A 17343-nucleotide genomic window follows, 5' to 3' on the forward strand; every position below is an offset into this window, starting at 1 on the left:
CAAACAAGATCTTTTTCTTTTATTGGTATTATTAATTAATAGCAGCCTGTTTTTTATTTATTTTTATGATTCACAATATGCTCATCATTTGCACAACTCTTAACATTTCTTATGTCAGATCTGAGGAGTTCCTTCAAATTTATGTAATTTTCCTTCTCCCTATCACTTTCATAAGACTTAGCTTACAGAATGAGTATTAGTATTCTGAGTTTATTAAGTTGTAGAGTGTATCACTTGTTGGTATGATGCTCCTATGTGAAATATTAGAACAGCATATTTTTGTAATAGTAAGGCATGTCTGTTTTACTTTGTGCTTAATCTCTGTCACAAGAATGGAAAAGCATTTATCACTTTTTTATTATTATCAGTTATGTAAGACAAAACCATTTCCTTTAACTGATTTATTATATTATTTATATTGGATTCCCCCTTTCCAGGATTTTGTATGTCACTTGTTTTTCTTTCATGTAATGCTGCTTGACAAGCTGTAGTGTATTGTAAGAAGGCCTTTGCTGTGACAATTGTAACTGATTTTCTCTCTGAAAAATGTGAATGTATTCTTGTAAATATTAAGCTACCAGTAAGATATAAATTGTTATTTAATATAATATATACAAAGAAAAGCAGCACAAATGGTATCAGATCTGTTTGGTCCATGGAAAAACAACAAGTAAAACTGAACCAGAAGACACTTGAAGATAGATACTAGCAACATTTCAAGAACCAGTATTAAGTGAAGAATCCAGGAGTACACTATAGCTCCCAAAGGAAATGTTACACTAATTACAATCTGCCCAGAGGCATTTAAGCAGTCATTCCTCCCACAGTCCACCACAAAGGGAACAGGAAGAAACCCTAATACATTGTAGAGTCAGAAGTACCTGTTGCCATGCACTTCATAGTGGTTTGCAGAGCATAGACATAGATTTAACATCAGCAGCACCCATATGTATAGCAATTTTCCTTTTAATTTAGTACATTATACTAAGTATCTATGTGTTGTTGATGTGTTGTTTGACACTTTTATGGCCTTGAAAGTTTTCATTCTAAGTGGATGAATGAATGTATAAATGCACATCCATTGGATGTAGAAAATAATAAGCTCATTCCACATTACTGAAGGGTGTATGAATCACAATACATGAGTGAGGAATATAAACTCCTTATATCTATAACAAAGACTAACTAAGTCCAAACAAAATTACATTGCACATAATTATCAAACACATGTACAGTTAATTTTTCTACCTAATATTTATTATGCTTCCTGTGCTGCATTTTCTGTATGGGATTTAATGTAATGACTTTATGGCAGATTCTTTACATTTGTAATCTTTTTTGTACTTCACTTCTCTCTGAGTGTAATTTACTCAACATACAAAACTCCATATTTACAATAAAAGTAGGTGCACTTTGATTTTTTAATGCCAGGAAAAATTTATCACCAACAGATCAAATCGTATAGACTTAACGTGTACTACTAATATGAAATATGTATTACTTCAATAGAAACGTTAACTGTTGTCATTCATATTCCACAGTTTAATCAGTGTTCTGGCAGATCCATTTGAAATAAGACAGTGGAATGTTTATGGATTGCCACGTGATAATGTCTCAACAGAAAATGCAATAATGGTCACTAAAGGCAGTAGATGGCCTCTGATGATTGATCCTCAAGAACAGGTATTTTATACAGCCTCTTATTGAACTTTTTCCATCCACTCAACTTTTGTTTCATGTTATTGGGAAATGTAACACATCCAATGAACATATCTGTTAAGCTGCTTCAGCTTTGTATGTCTCCTTAATTAACTATGTAAATATTTTCAGTTTGTTCCTCTGATGAAGCTGGTACTGTGAATGCCAATATTATAGAAACAACTATTGATTTGAATATAATATAAGATTGATTCGAATATAATATAAGGCTCAGAGTGCCCTGCATGCAAGTGAATTTTTTACTTGGCACTACTCCTATTAAAAAAGTATATCAGTGTCAGTATCAGATACTAAACCTACATTGGATGGTACAAATGTTTCCCAATTACAATATAGTCACTAAAGCAGATTTTAAGTGACCAGGAACAGGATCATAAGTGGCAAATGCAAGTTTTGCACTATTCAGTTTTAAGAAGTCTGTCTGAAAACTACCAAGAACAAGTACTTCATATTGGCACAAATTTTCTCAAAAAGTTGTTTGCTCAGTCACTCAACTACTTTGGTACGTATTTGTCTTCTTTTTTTATTTACAGTGTTGGATTTATTCAGTGAGAACTTTTGGTAAGTATTAACTTCTTCTGCCTCTCCATCAGCATAATATGCTGGATTCAAGAGCTTCTGTTATCTATAACTCATCAGGTTACCCCTATGCCTCACAACCACAGTATGGAGAAAATGATGTACTCTTCCTACAGTGAAAAATGTGAATGCTCATAATTTACAGCTTACAATTACTGCTTAAAATCCTCTCACATTATTTCCAATTCAGATCAATTACATTGGTTGATCCACCTATCACACTTAATTACCAGTAGAATTGTCCTCCAATTACCTGTGATGCCTACAGCATCTACACTCAAATTCCATATTCCTACTATCCTATTACTTTCACCTTTGTGTGGTAGGCCAAGCTCCTAAAACACTTATAAAAGTCTTGACAAGGTATAGCTTTGACCTACAGCTCAGCAAACACTAAAAACCGTCCTGTACATGGCACTACTACCTTACGGGTTATTGATAAAATAATAAAAGCCATTACAAAAAATATTTTGTGACATTTGAAAACTTGTTCCCAGCTAAAACTCAGACCTGGGAGCCAGGTTCAGACTAGGACCTGAATTTTCTATTTTTAAGAGTTATCACCTCAACCAGTTGACAACTGGAGCACCTACTACATCCTGTTGCATTTTGTGATTGAGTAAGCCTCAGTAATTTTTCGGAAGTGCCAGCTGAGATAACAACAGAATTTAATCACAAATTGTGTTACTCATCTCATGGAAATATCTCATAGTAACAACACATCAACATGTATCCTGTCTTGTGTAAAGCAAAATGCTGCAAAGCAAGATATCACTGAAGAGAATATGATCCATGTTATGCTAAACTCACTGAACATTGATGGGATACAAATAAGAACAGTATACTATGTGTGTCATAGAATCATGGGAAATTTCTTCAGAACTGCTGAAAAATTTTAAGTGGATTATTCATGTATTTTACAGAAACATAATTAGAAAAATTTCGAGTAGAAATCAAAGTTTTGAGCCCCTGCATACCCCTCCTGAAGTAATCTTTACAATAAACTTTGACTAATACCAGTTTAAACAGAGTCACATACACAAAGATTATTCTCTCATTCTGTACATGAACAGAATAAGAAAGACCTTAATGTGTAGAACACTAAAAACATAACCTCCATCACATATTGTATAATATTTATTCTCAGTATAAATGCATTTACCCAAGCTGTTCTGTCATAAGGTGTTAATATGTAGTACAATAAAGAAAAATGATTATTCTAAGTAAAAATGTAGATAAGCAAACTACACAGCTGTTTACTATGAATTTCTTCTTGAGAACAGATAATGATGGGTGACAAGCTTTCTTACATTTTTACATAATTGTTATGATAACTAATCATTCCTTCACTTGAGAATGTAGCCAGAGCAAAACAGAAACAATGTAATCCAGACTGTAACAACATAAAGCGGAGATGCTGGGTCATAGAAAGTCACAATAAAAAGACCGTTACAGAATTAGCTTTTGGCCAACAAGGCCTTTGTCAAAATTAGACAACATAAACACATGCACACACTCATGAAAAGGCAACTCACATACATCTGACGACAGTCTCTGGCAGCTGGAGGCAGACTGTGAGCAGCAGCGCACTAGGGGAGAGGCAACTGGGTGGGGTTAAGGAGGAGGCTGGGGTGGGAAAGGGGAGGGATAGCAGGGGCAGCATACAGGGATGAGGTGGAGAGTGGGGCAGCTAGGTGCAGTCGGGAGGCTAGACAGAGGCGGAGAAGGAGAGAAGTAAAATGACTGGGTGCATTGGTGGAGTTCAGGACTGTGCATTGCTGGAATGGGAACAGGAAAGGGGCTAGACAGGTAAGGATGATGATTCACAAAGGTTGGGACCAAGAGGATTACAGGAACGTATGATATATTGCAGAGAGACTGCCCAACTTCACAGTTCGGAAAAGCTGGTGTTGGTGGGAAGGATCCAGCTGGCACAGACTGAGAAGCAGTCATTGAAATGAAGGATGTTATGTTGGGCTGCATCCTCAGTAACAGGATGGTCCAGTTGTTTCTTTGTTACAGTTTGTTGTTGGCCTTTCAGTCAGACAGACAGCTTGTTGGTTGTCATGCCCATGTAGAATGCACCACAGTGGTTGCATCTTAGCTGGTAGATCTCATTACTGGTTTCGCAGGTAGCCTGTCTTTGATGGGATGGGTGATGTTTGTGACAGGACTGCAGTAGGTGGTGGTGGTGGGAGGGATGTATGGGATGGGTCTTGTATCTAGATCTATTGCAGAGGTATGAGCCATGAGGAAAGGGATAGGGAGCAGGGGTTGTGTAGGGATGGATGAGGATATTGCGTAGGCTTGGTGGGCAGTAGAATACCACTATGGAAGGATTAAGAAGGATAGTGGGCAGGATATTTCTCATTTCAAGGCACAACAAGAGGTAGTCAAAACCCTGATGGAGAATGTAATTCCATTGCTCCAGTCCTGGGTGTTACTGAGTCTTGAAGGGAATGCTTCTATGTGGCTGGACGGTGGGGCTTTGGGAGGTGTCAAGTTACTGGAAAGATAAGGCATGGGAGATCTGTTTCGTACAAGCTTGGGAGGGCAATTACAAGCTGTAAGGACCTCAGTGAGACCCTTGGTATATTTCAAGAGAGACTGCTTCTCAATACAGGTGTGACGGCCACAGGTGGCTAGGCTGTATGGAATGGACTTCTTGGTATGGAATGGGTGGCAGCTGTTCAAATGGAGGTATTTCTGGTGGTTGGTAGGTTTTGATATGGACAGAGGTACTCATATAGCCATCTTTGAGATGGAGGTCAACATCAAAGAAGGTAGCTTGATGGCTTGAGTAATACCAGGTGAAGCAAATGAAGGAGAAGGTGTCAAGGTTCTGGAGGAATTTGGATAGGGTGTCACTATCCTTGATCCAGAGCACAAAGATATCATCAATGAAATAAACCAGGTGAGGGGTTTGGGATTCTGGGTATTTAGGAAGGATTCCTCTAGATGTCCCATGAATAGGTTGGCATAGAATGGTGACATGTGGGTGCCTATAGCCATACCCTGGCTTTGTATGTAGGTAATGCTTTCAAAGGATAAGTAATTGTGGGTGAGGATATAGTTGGTCATGCTGACTAGGCTGGAGATGGTTTGTTTGGAATCCATCAGGAATTGGGAAAGTTAGTGTTCAATAGCGGTAAGGTCATAGGCTTTAGAGATATTGACAGAGTTGCCACAGGTTGTGGAAATCAGGGAATATCAGAGAATTTCAAACTGTCAGGGAAATCAGGGAAATATCAGGTAAATTTGTTTCAATCTGATTCTCAGAGACTGTAGAGGCAACATCCGAAGCAAGTGGTCATGTGAGCCTGAGTTGTGTCTGAGTGATTGTGTGAAAGTGTGTGCACTCTCATTTTCTGACAAAAGCTATGGCTGAATACTTAGTTTTGATTATGTGATTGTCTTTTCTACACACCTGTCTGTGGTTCAGCAATCATCTTTACAATGAGTTCCTACCTATCCTCATTATTATTGATTCTCAGAGTATTTGTACAAGTTATCTGTTGCATGGATTGACCACTGTGGTCTCATTTCATCAACATGGTGTCTGTGGTGTGTGAATTGCTGGCCACATGAATGGATTTCCATGATGGGCCAAAACCAGAGGTCATTTCTGCGGGTAACTGTAATGGATTGGCCCTGCTGATCTGAAGCCATTTGCTTCCCACTAATGTGCAGGCCCTGCCCATCAGATCTAGTCTCACTGATCTGCCCACTGGTTGGGTCTTTTTGTGTGCGGCATGCAGTACAGTGGATTTTCATGGTTTATCCATGGACACAGAACTGCGATGCTCCTCAGCAGGCCCCCCAGGGAGCTCATGGTTCTTTTGTGAGTTCATTCGTGGCACACACGGGTCCCAGAGCTATTGCAGGCAATTCTTCCTTCCCTGGCTGCATTTCCTTCACCCTGCCTTCCCTTCCTACCCTCGCTCCTTCCCCAGTGCCCCCTCCTTCCCCTCTGTCAAAGTTCTGATTTATATAGACTGGTGGCTATCCACTTGGTTTCCTGTATTCCTTGAAATTTTGTTCCTTCAGTCTGTTCTTTCATCCCTTTAGCATTTAGGTCCCCACTTGAGGTTTGACCTCCATTTCTAAATTTTCTGTTTTTAATGTGACCCATGTTGGGAAGAACTCCCTCCCTAGAATCTATGGTGTGGATTCCTCTCCTCCCTTCCTTCCCCTTTCCCTTCCCACTGTAGCCCACTTCCACCCTGCTAGGTCACCGGCATGTGTAGCCAATCCATGGGGTGGTGCTGTTATGTACCCATATGGCTGAGCCCCCTGACAATACAGGAATCACAATACCGATACCTGAGCTGTTCCCTCCCCAAGTATGCCAAGGAGTAGTTGCTTGTCTTCTTGGAGCAATGGAACTCTCAGAGATGGCAGCCATGCCAGGTGGCCCTTGCTCTAGCTAGGTGGAGCCCCTGAACATAGTGGGTGGTGCCCCTGATCATAGTGGGTGGTATCAGGGCAGATGCTTGGTGCATGAAGCATATCAATCTGCAAAAATCTGGCCATTCTCAAATGGCCATCTCTTTGAATGGTGAAGGATCATTGAATGCTGCTTCATACGACCTGGCAACCATCCCTTCCCTGGCTACAGCATGAGAGGAGGGCCAGGCTCGCTGTCCTAGGATGAAACACTTTTCCCACTACCTCATCTATACTAGGACAGATGGGGACACATTCACTACCACAAAGCCATTGTTTTTTATGGAGAATATTGAGGACAGGTTTAGTCAAGTGGAGTCCCTTAGTAAGATGCGGCCAGGCTTCCTGCTGACCAAAGCTGCTTCTGCTGACCAGTCTGCAGCTCTTCATGCCTGTGATCATCTTAACAATGTCCCAGCGTCTATTACTCCCCACCAATCTCTGAATATCTCCAGGGACAGGGAGTGATTTTTCATAGGGACCTCATCCTGAAAACTGATGGGGAACTCCAGGTTAATCTGGAGTGTTGCGGCATTCATTTTATTCAATGTGTGCAGAAGTGTAGCAAGGGCAACTGCATTGATACCAGTACCTTATTCCGGCTTTCAAGGGGGAGACCCTCCCAGAAAAGGTCAAAGTTATGTGCTACAGATGTGACTTGAGGCGGTATGTTCCACCACCCATGAGGTGCTTTCAGTGCTTGCGTTTTGGGCATAGGCTTCCTGCTCTATGGCAGACCCTCTATGTGGTGACTGTGGACATCCATACTGTGAGCAAGCCCCGGTGTTCCACCACCTGTGTGTATCAATTGTCATGACTGCCACTCCCCTCGCTTGCCAGATTGCCCAGCTTACGAGAGGGAAAATAAGATCCAAGAGTACAAGTCCCTAGATCGCCTTTCTTATGCTAAGGCTCACCTAATGTATGAGAGGCACCATCCAGTTTGACTATCTTCAACTTTTCCCTTGTTAAGTCCTTCCCCCCTCCTACCTCTTCCTTATCTCAGCCCCGTCTCCCTCTACCCTCCCCCTTCCCTGCAGTTTTCATGACCTCCCGCCCAGGAGCCACTCCCCTCCCTGGTCGAAGAAGTGCCCCATCTGCTTTGGCACCTGCCAGTGATTGGGCTCCCCCTTGGGACCCCTCTCCATGGCATCTCTCAAGCCAGAAGTCTCCTACTGCCACTCAGCTACGAGATGCACTATCTGCACATCCCAAGGTCGCTCACTCTCTTTCAGTTCCAGATCTTGCAGACACCTGTACTCCTTCTGTGCCCTGACTGCCGCCACCCTTGAAGGAGAAGTAGAAGGTACAAAAGTTCCAAGACACAGCCTGCCCAGTGTCCCAGGAGGTGCCATCTGCCCCCATGCAACCTAAGTCTGACATCTTCTTTATGGTTGTCACCCCATCCTTGTCGGCGATGACCACTGACCGAGTGACATGACCGCCACTCGGCTTCTTTATGTCTAATGCGAACTCTTGCCACATGATCATCCAGTGGAATTGCAACAGATACTATCATCACCTACCAGAAATACAACGTCTTTTCACCTCCTATTCTGCGTCCTGTCTCCTCAGGATAGCAAGGCGGGAGGGGGGGGGGGGGGGGGGGGGGGGAGGTCTGCTCATTGGTTTGCTCTGATGTCATTAGTGACTGGATCCCCCTATGTACCAACCTGGAAGCAATAGTGGTTAGAGTGCAAACAACTCAGGCAATCACCGTTCCAATGTCTACCTCCCTCCTGGTAGGCCACTTCCTTATGCTGAACTGTCTACCTTAATCCAGCAACTCCTGCCCCTGTTTCTTGTCCTTGGGGATTTCAGTGCCCACCACCCACTGTGGGAGAGTGCCACTTCAACAGGTTGGGGCCTTGTCATTGGCCAACTCATTGTGGACCTTGATTTGTGTCTCCTCAATGATGGTTCCCCTATCCACTTCAATGCTGGTCATAGCACCTTTACTGCTGTTGATCCCACAATCTCCACCCCTGCTATCGTGGCTTCCCTACATTGGTCACCCATGATGAACTTTGTGACAGTGACCACTTTCTGATGATTCTATCATTCCCCTGCTGCCACCAGGCAGACAGGCCCTCACTTTGGGCATTCTGCAGGGCCAGTTGGCTTTTATATATGTCAGCTGTGCACTTCTATACCTCCCTCTCCAATTCTATGGATGCAGTCATGCAAGGCGTCTCTGCCACTATTCTTCATGCTGCTAGTACTGCTGCCCCCTATCCCCAGTTCCCCCTTATTGTCGACTGGTACCGTGGTGGACCAAGGACATAACAGTCTCTGTCCAGGACCACCGACAGGTGCTGCAACAATTTAGACAATATCCTTCACAGACAAACCTCCTCACATTTAAGCTTTTCTGTGCTAAGGCTTGTCACCTTATTAATCAGAGTAAAAAGGAATGCTGGGAAAGGTATATTTCCTTCCTGGGGACGTATGCCTCTTGACTGCAGGTTTGGTCCAAGCTCCATAGCTTTCTGCACTGCTAGCGACAGTCAACTGTCCAGGGTCTTAACCTCCAAAGTGCTCTGTGCACTGATTTGTTGGTCCTTCCAGAACACCTCACAACATAGTGTGTGACAGCATCACCATGCTCTTCCTATCCTGCTGTCTTTCTCCAGCAAAAATGCCAAGTTGAACAGACCCCCCCCCCCCCCCTCCCCCTATGTTTCAACCTGCACTACACTGACTCCTATAATGAACCTTTCACTGAATGCGAATTCTTGCAGACTCTTATCTCTTCATGGGACACAACCACAGGCCTGGATTCCATCCACAACCAGATGATTCAATACTCGGACGTTCCCCAGAGGCAACATCTCCTCAGGGTCTTCAACCGCATTTGGCTCACGGGTGCTTTTCTGTCACAATGGCGAGACAGTATACTTGTATCCATCCTTACCCAGGAAGAGCCCATCGTCTATCGACATCTACCACCCAATTAGCCTGACAAATGACCTTTGTAAACTGCTCGAGAGGATGGTTAGCTTCAGATTATACTGGGTACTTGAATCTCGGGGCCTTTTGGTCTGTATCAGTGTGACTTCCGGGCAGGACAATCACCAACTGCCCATTAGGTCAGATTGGTAACAGCCATCCAACAGGTTTTTACTAACCACCAGCACCTTGTTGCAGTCTCCTTTGACTTGCATAAGGCATATGACATGGATGGCGTCATCACATTTTAGTTACCCTCAATGACTGGGGCTTCTGTCACCCCCTTCCGATTTTTATCCATGAGTTTTTATCTCACCAGCTCTTCCAGGTTCGAGTTGGATTCAGGAGAATGATATTGCACAGGATTCTGTGCTAAGTGTCACACTCTTCCTCATAGCCATCAATGGGCTTGCAATCTCTGTTGGACCTACGGTTACCCCGGCATTGTACATCGATGATTTTTGCACCTGCTGCAGCTCCCACTCTGTAGCATCTTCTGAGCGCTGACTCCAAGCTGCCATAGGATAGGCCTCTGCATGGGCCACCTCCCCTGACTTCCAGTTTTCTCCCTCCAAAATGCAGGTTACGCATTTTTGTCTTCAATCCACAGTACACCCTGATCCAGAACTTTGTTTAGACGACCAGCTCCCAGATGTTGTAGCACAGTCCCATTTTGCAGACCTTATTTTTTATAAAAAGTAGACATGGCTGCCCCATTTCTCCACCTAAAGACTACATACATGTGGAAGCTTAATGCTCTCCACCTCCTGGCCCACACATCTTGGTGTCCAGACCATACCACTCTTCTCCACCTTTACCGTGCTCTGGTCTTGTCCAGACTAGATTATGGTAGTCAGGTTTATGGCTCTGTGGCCCCTTCCACATTGCAACTACTTGGCCCTGTTTACCATTGTGGGGTGCATCTGGCTGTTGGTGCCTTTCACACTAGAGCTTCCTTACAGAGGCAGGGATCACCCTCTACAAATACAAGGAAGCCAACTCCTGGTTTCTCACACAATCACTATTTACCAATTCTCTGACTATCCTGTGTAATCTGTCCTCTTTGCAAAGGGATGTCTCCCTCCTGACGACTGCCTGTAGGTGGGACTGCTGGTTGACATACATCTCACTTCCTTCTGTCAGGATCTCCTCTCCACTCACTGGAATGTACCCCATGTATTTCCTCCCATACCCCCTCTTGGATGGTACCTAGACCACAGATTAGGACCAATCTATTCCAGGGTTTTAAGGTCTCTGTCAACCCTATTGTTTTCCAGCATCTTGTACATGACATCCTTGCAGAGTTCCAGGGTCCACCATCTTCTACACTTATGGTTCTAAAACAATTGGTATGGTAGAATACGCCTTCACATTGCCTATGGCTTAGAACACCATGTATTGCCGGGATCATGTGGTGTGTTAAGAGGAGAGCTCCTAGTCATTCATAGAGCCCTCCACTTTGTTTCTCAGGCCTCCCTCTGCAGTGTTTTAATTTGTTCAGACTCAATGAGCAACCTGCAGGCTATTGACCAATGCTACTCTCATCCCTCTTTGGTCTCTGCTATCCATGACCTTTTCTCTGTCCTTGTCTGTACTGCCTGCTCAATCATGTGAGCATCCCAGGGAATGAACTGGCTGACCATTTGGTTGGAGACACAGATACTTATCCCCCATTCCCTTTCATGGTTCCAGCTAGGATATGTGGATCTACATCAAATGTCTCTTTGCCCAAAATTGAAATGACATCTGGTGTGCTACTGCTCATAGTAATAAAGTCTGCACAATCAAGGAGTCTACTGCAGTCTGGTGTTCTTCTTTCTGCTCCTCTCAGAAGGAGTCCAATGTTTTATCCCATCTATGCATTGCTCATACCAGACTCACCCATTGTTTCCTCCTGTGTAATGAACCACCCCCACAATGTGGTTGTGCAGCCATAATGAAGGTGTCCCATTTCTTTTGGCCCTTCGTGCTAAGTATAGTCTTCCCAATTCCCTAATTTTAATATTAGCAGATGATTCATGGATGGTTGAACTGGTCCTCAGTTTCCTCTGTGAAAGCAGTTTTTATTTGCAGGTATAAGGTTTTGCTTTACTCTTGGAGCAGGGGCAGGGTGGTTGTATTTAGGACCTCTCTGCATGACTTCTCAGTGTGGGACCCCATGACCACTCCCTCATGGAAAGACCATCATTTTTTTCCAGTTTATAGATTTGGTCTCACCTTTTATGCCTTTCACTGTGTGTGTTTTAACTTCATTATTTTATAATCTGACTCTCCTGACTGGATCCATCCATTTTTAGCAGACCCTCTTCTTCTCTGAGTGACTTTAAAAATGCGGGACTGATGCCCTCACCATTTGGTCCCAAAAACCCTCTCAATTAATCAATCAATCCTCAGCAGGCCAGAGGCCATGGATGATGGATTTTAGGAATTGCGACTGTCTCACCGCAAGTACAATGTACAGTCCGGTGTTTTACAGACATTTTATTTCTTCTAGTACATTTTGGCACTTCAAAAATAGTTTATATATTAGAAAGTATGGATGATAAGAAGAAGAAAATTGTGTCAGTCACTGGCAGTTTGTATGCTATGGACTCATATATTTCTCAAGTGAAAAATCACACGATATCTGTAAAATAATAGGATTTTAGGAATTGCGACTGTCTCACCGCAAGTACATTGTACAGCCCGGTGTTTTACAGACATTTTATTTCTTCTAGTACATTTTGGCACTTCAAAAATAGTTTATATATTAGAAAGTATGGATGATAAGAAGAAGAAAATTGTGTCAGTCACTGGCAGTTTGTATGCTATGGACTCATATATTTCTCAAAAGAAAAATCACGCGATACCTGTAAAATAATAGATATAACAAAGGGGGTAATAACAGACAGTAATGAACATAGTAGGACCAACATTTTATTGGCGGTCACCTACAGTGTTAGTTTACACAGCTCTTCCCCACGTATATACTTCTTTCAAGAGGCCTACTTTTTTTCTGATCTTGGTGAAGGTATTTTAAACCTGTCCTTCAACTCCAAGGAGATGCATATTTTTTGTCATCAAATGTGTTTCATTTTATTGAAACAAAATAACTTAAGTGGTCTTAATGAAACACAGATGCCATTTGGCTTGTTTTCTCCTTCTAAAAACAGTTCATTACAAAAGATGTTGATGTTAGTACTTAAGATTTTTGAACACATCAGGGAATGCCATCCTCATTTGCAGTATTCTCAATATTTTGTCAGGGAAAATGCTAAAACTTATCTGGAAATCAGAGAAATATCAGGGAATTTCACTTGGAGGAACTTGTGGCAAGCCTGTTTAGTGTAAAGGGAGGTGACATCAATAGTGATGAGCAGGGTACCGTGTGGTAAAGCAACAGGAACTGTGGAGAATTGGTGGAGGAGATGGTTGGTATCTTTTATATGGGAGGTTAGGTTGTGGCTAATAGGCTCAAGGTGTTGGTGTATGAGAGCAGAGATTCAGTGGGGGCCCAGTAACTGACCACAGTGGGGCGTCCTGTGTGGCTGGGTTTATGGACTTTAGAAATCATGTGCAAGGTAGGAGTGTGGGGAATAGTAAGGATGAGGAGAGAGATGGAGTCCAGGGAGAGGTTCTGCAGTGGGATAATGATTTGAGTAGAGACTGGAGATCCTGCTGCATTTCTGAAATGGGGTCACTGTGCAGGGTTTGTAGGTGGATGAATCAGACAGCCCTTACAGTTCAAAACAACAGTGGTGGATCCTTTGTCAGCAGGAAGGATTATAAGATCAGGATCAGTTTTTAGGTGGTGAAGTGCAGTTCTTTCTGCAGATGTAAGGTTGGTTTACATGCTGAGGGATTTGGGGAATTATTGTGAGGCAAGGTTTGAGGTTAAGAAATTCTGGAAAGTTAACAGGGAATGATCTGATGACAGTGGTGGTGGATCATGGTTGGTGGGAGGAGTGAACTGAGTCAGATGTGTTTCAGCATTGGTCTTTAGTTGAATGTGATTGGTAGGATTGGTAGCACAAAAATGTTTCCACTGTAGGGACTGGGAGAAGGAGAGGAGGTCTTTAACAAATCCTGCATGATTGAATTTGAGGATGGGGCAAAAGGTCAGGCATTTGGAAAGGACTGATACTTCCGTGGGGTTAATGCTTTTGGAGGAAATGTTCATGATTGTGTTTCAGGTCTGTTTATCTTCTGGATTATGTGTGGTGGTGGGGTTTGCAACATGACAAGAGAAACACCGGAAAGAATTGAAAGAAGGACTGACAGTCAGTATACCAATGCATTAGAAGATAGTAACGAAGGAAAACAGCACTGGGTTAGGATGGAAGGAAAGCTGACAGGCAAAATCAAACAATGGAAAATCCAGTACGGAAAGTAACAATATAATGAAAAGGATAGTTGCTACTTACCATACAGCGGAGATGAAGAGTTGCAGGAAGGTCCAACAAAAAGACTGTAACACAATTGGCTTTTGGCCAACAAGGCCTTTGTTAAAATTAGACAACACACACACACACACACACACACACAACTCACACACATGACCAAGTCTCTGGCAGCTGGAGCCAGACTGTGTGCAGTGGGGCATTATGGGAGAGGCAATCATGTGGCAGTAACGAGGAGGCTGCTTGGGAGAGGGATGGATAACAGGGTAGGAGTGGATACCAGTAAAGTGCTGCTGGGAGCATGCAGGTATGAGATGGAGACTGGGGTACCTGGGTGCAGTTGGGAGGTTAGATGGAGGGTGGCGATTACTGGAGCCTCATGACTCATATCCCTGTAATAGACCTAGATAAAAGACCTGTCCCATACATTCTTCCACCACCACCTACTCCAGTCCCACCACAAACATCACCCACTGCTGTGAAACCAGTCATGTGATTTACCAGCTAACCTGCAACTGTGATTTACCAGCTAAGCTGCAACAACTGTACTGCATTCTACATGGGCATGACAACCAACAAGCTGTCTGTCTACATGAATGGCCACTGACAAACAGTGGGCTAGAAACAACTGGACCATTCTGTTGCAGAACATGCCACACAACACAATGTCCTTCATTTCGGCTGTCTGGAGCCCTCCCACCAACATCAGCTTTTCTGAATCAAGCAGGTGGTGGGAACTCTCCGTGCAATGTATCCTAAGTTCCCATAACCTTCTTGGTCTTAGCCTTTATTAGTCATTGTCCTTACCCATCTATCCCCTTTCCTGTTACCATTCCAGCACTACACAGCCCTCAATTCCACCAATGCATCCAGTCTTTTTACTCCTCTCCTTTTCCACTAACCCCTGCCCTCCATCTAAGCTCCCAATTGCATTAGCTACTCCACTCTCTACCTCATCCCTGCATGCTCCCAGCAGCACTTTACCATCCTTTCACCCCTACCTTGCTATCCCTCCTCCTCCCCACTCCAACCTCCTCATTTCTCCCACCTGCTTGCCTTTCCCATAACGCTCAGCTGCTTTCAGTCTGGCTCCAGCAGCCAGAGACTGTGGTCATGTGTGTGTGAGTTGTGTTTTCATGAGTGTGTGTATCTTTGTGTGTGTGTGTGTGTGTGTGTGTGTGTGTGTGTGTGTGTGTGTGTGTGTCTGACTTGGACAAAGGCCTTGTTGGGTGAAAGCCAATTGTGTGGCAGTCTTTTTGTTGTGCCTTTCTGTGACTCAGCATCTCTGCTACAAGGTGAGTAGCAACTATCCTTTTCATTATATTATTACATACCATCCCAGATTTTCCAGTGTTTCTATTTTCAGACTGTGTATTATTTGTGAAGTACTGTAAGCTAATGCGCGCAATAGTGGGGTTGGTGGGATGGCAATTCTCTGCCAAAGATGGATAGATGTGCAGCAAGATTATGTAGCTCATAGATATAACTGCTTTTTTATTGCTGTTTGTTTACAATTTTTGCACTCTGAGACTGCTAGCATTGATGGCAAGCAAGCTGAATATGCCATTTCAGTGTCTCCCAGTGGGTCATCCTCTGCTCCAGTCTTGCTGGTGTAAGTGCTGCGCATGCACTTCTGTGGCCACTGTTGCTGTGTCGAGAAGTCCCATGTTACAGCTGGCCAGTAGCATAATCAGCCTGGCAAAGAATGTCTGATGTTGTGAGCATGACAGGCTGCATCTCAACCCTAGTGGTACAGGGCAAAGGAGTCCTCCATTGGCAGCTCAGCAAAGAATGGGGATGAGCAGATCCTTGTATTATAGTTCTGTGAAGGTGGCGGAGAGTATATTGCCTAGCACCTAGTACTTGTGTTGTCAGGTGGTGAACTGCAGTTCAGAGCCCTGTTGTGATACTGATGGTAGTGTCATCAACACAACATTCACCAACACAGACAGGACATCACATTACTCCCCAGCTGTTTGATGGTGATGTGCTGTCTTTGGGATGGTTTAAATAGAGCTATCCAGTCCTCACAGCTGCAGAAAGTAACTTGTTTCTGGGTTATGTCAAAATATCTCAAGTAGGTCTGGTGTCATCATTTGAAAGGAGGATGATGCTAAAATAGACAATCCACAAGAATTACAGAATCACCAGGTCCCTTCCTTGGTGGTTGGCAAAAACTATGGCATGGTTATCACTCTGGACTGTGACAGAGATTATGCCATTATATCTCCTCCCTTCTTAGTTTAATTTGGTCCTTTGGATTGTTATTTATGAACCGAGCTGCAGAAGAGACAATGATGTATCTGGTACTGGTTCTAAATTTCACATTCTACTGCATAAATTCAGAGTAAGCAATTCTTGTGTCACTTTTCCACTTGGCATGTCCTTCTTTTCTTTTTATATAAATTTTACTTCACTCATTGATATTGAGTCACTTCTTCCCTTGTTCTGTCAGGACTACTATGGACCTTTAGGTAAAAGGAAGGTAAGGGTAGGGTTTGGGCAACTCTCTGTCTGAGGTGGCAGTACACAATACTGGCAGCTGATGTTGAGGTGTCTATAGTTACCAGTTGGTGGTGGAGTCCTATATGACATCTTTTCAGGCAGATATGCACCCATTTTGTGCATCTAACATCTGATCTAGGCTGGTAAGCAGGGCCACATCTAAAGAGTTATACAAGTAGGTTAAGTTTTCAGTGGGTAGTACCTCAAAGGTGATTTGTCTGGAAATATCACACCGGGCACCATTGACCAATAATCCTTGATATTTCAGTTCTATATTCTGTGCACTCCTATAATGTCTTTGCTCATAACAAGTAAAAATGATGACCACTGTGTTTGCCGTGGAATATAAACACTGCAATCCTATCCTTTGGAAAATTTCCATTTTCTTTGTAAGTACCTCCTAAGGACATTCCGTTACTGTTTCCTGGGAGTGGAACAAGGTGAAATCATATAAATTGGGGATAATGTGTATACATTGTGCAGGGCAGATGTTGACTAACACAGTTCAACAGCAATGTAATGTCCGTGTGGAGAGCAGGACAAGGGACTGTCTGTGCAGAGTCACTAGTAGTATTTAACTTATTTTCAGATACACAAAGTTTTGCACAGCTTCCCAGACTACTGGGTGAATATGGAGGGTATAACACTCAAATCTGCAGTCTCCGCAACTTAATGACATTTGAATATCAATTTTCACCCATGTATTATCTTGTGTATGTGTGGCAGTGCTCAGTGATCACACAGTAGTACAATGATGAGGATTCTT

At 43.2% G+C, this 17343-nt stretch overlaps 1 protein-coding gene across 1 annotated transcript in view; it reads left to right on the plus strand.

The window, feature by feature from the left end:
- LOC126482033 (dynein axonemal heavy chain 6-like) overlaps positions 1-17343 on the plus strand; it is a 1073010-nt gene that overhangs the window by 713262 nt on the left and 342405 nt on the right. The window contains exon 107 of the mRNA XM_050106005.1: positions 1542-1683. Coding sequence (XP_049961962.1) covers positions 1542-1683 — 142 coding nt within the window. The remainder of the gene's footprint in view (positions 1-1541; positions 1684-17343) is intronic.

This window comes from Schistocerca serialis, chromosome 5 (assembly GCF_023864345.2).
Source record: "Schistocerca serialis cubense isolate TAMUIC-IGC-003099 chromosome 5, iqSchSeri2.2, whole genome shotgun sequence".
NCBI lineage: Eukaryota > Metazoa > Arthropoda > Insecta > Orthoptera > Acrididae > Schistocerca > Schistocerca serialis.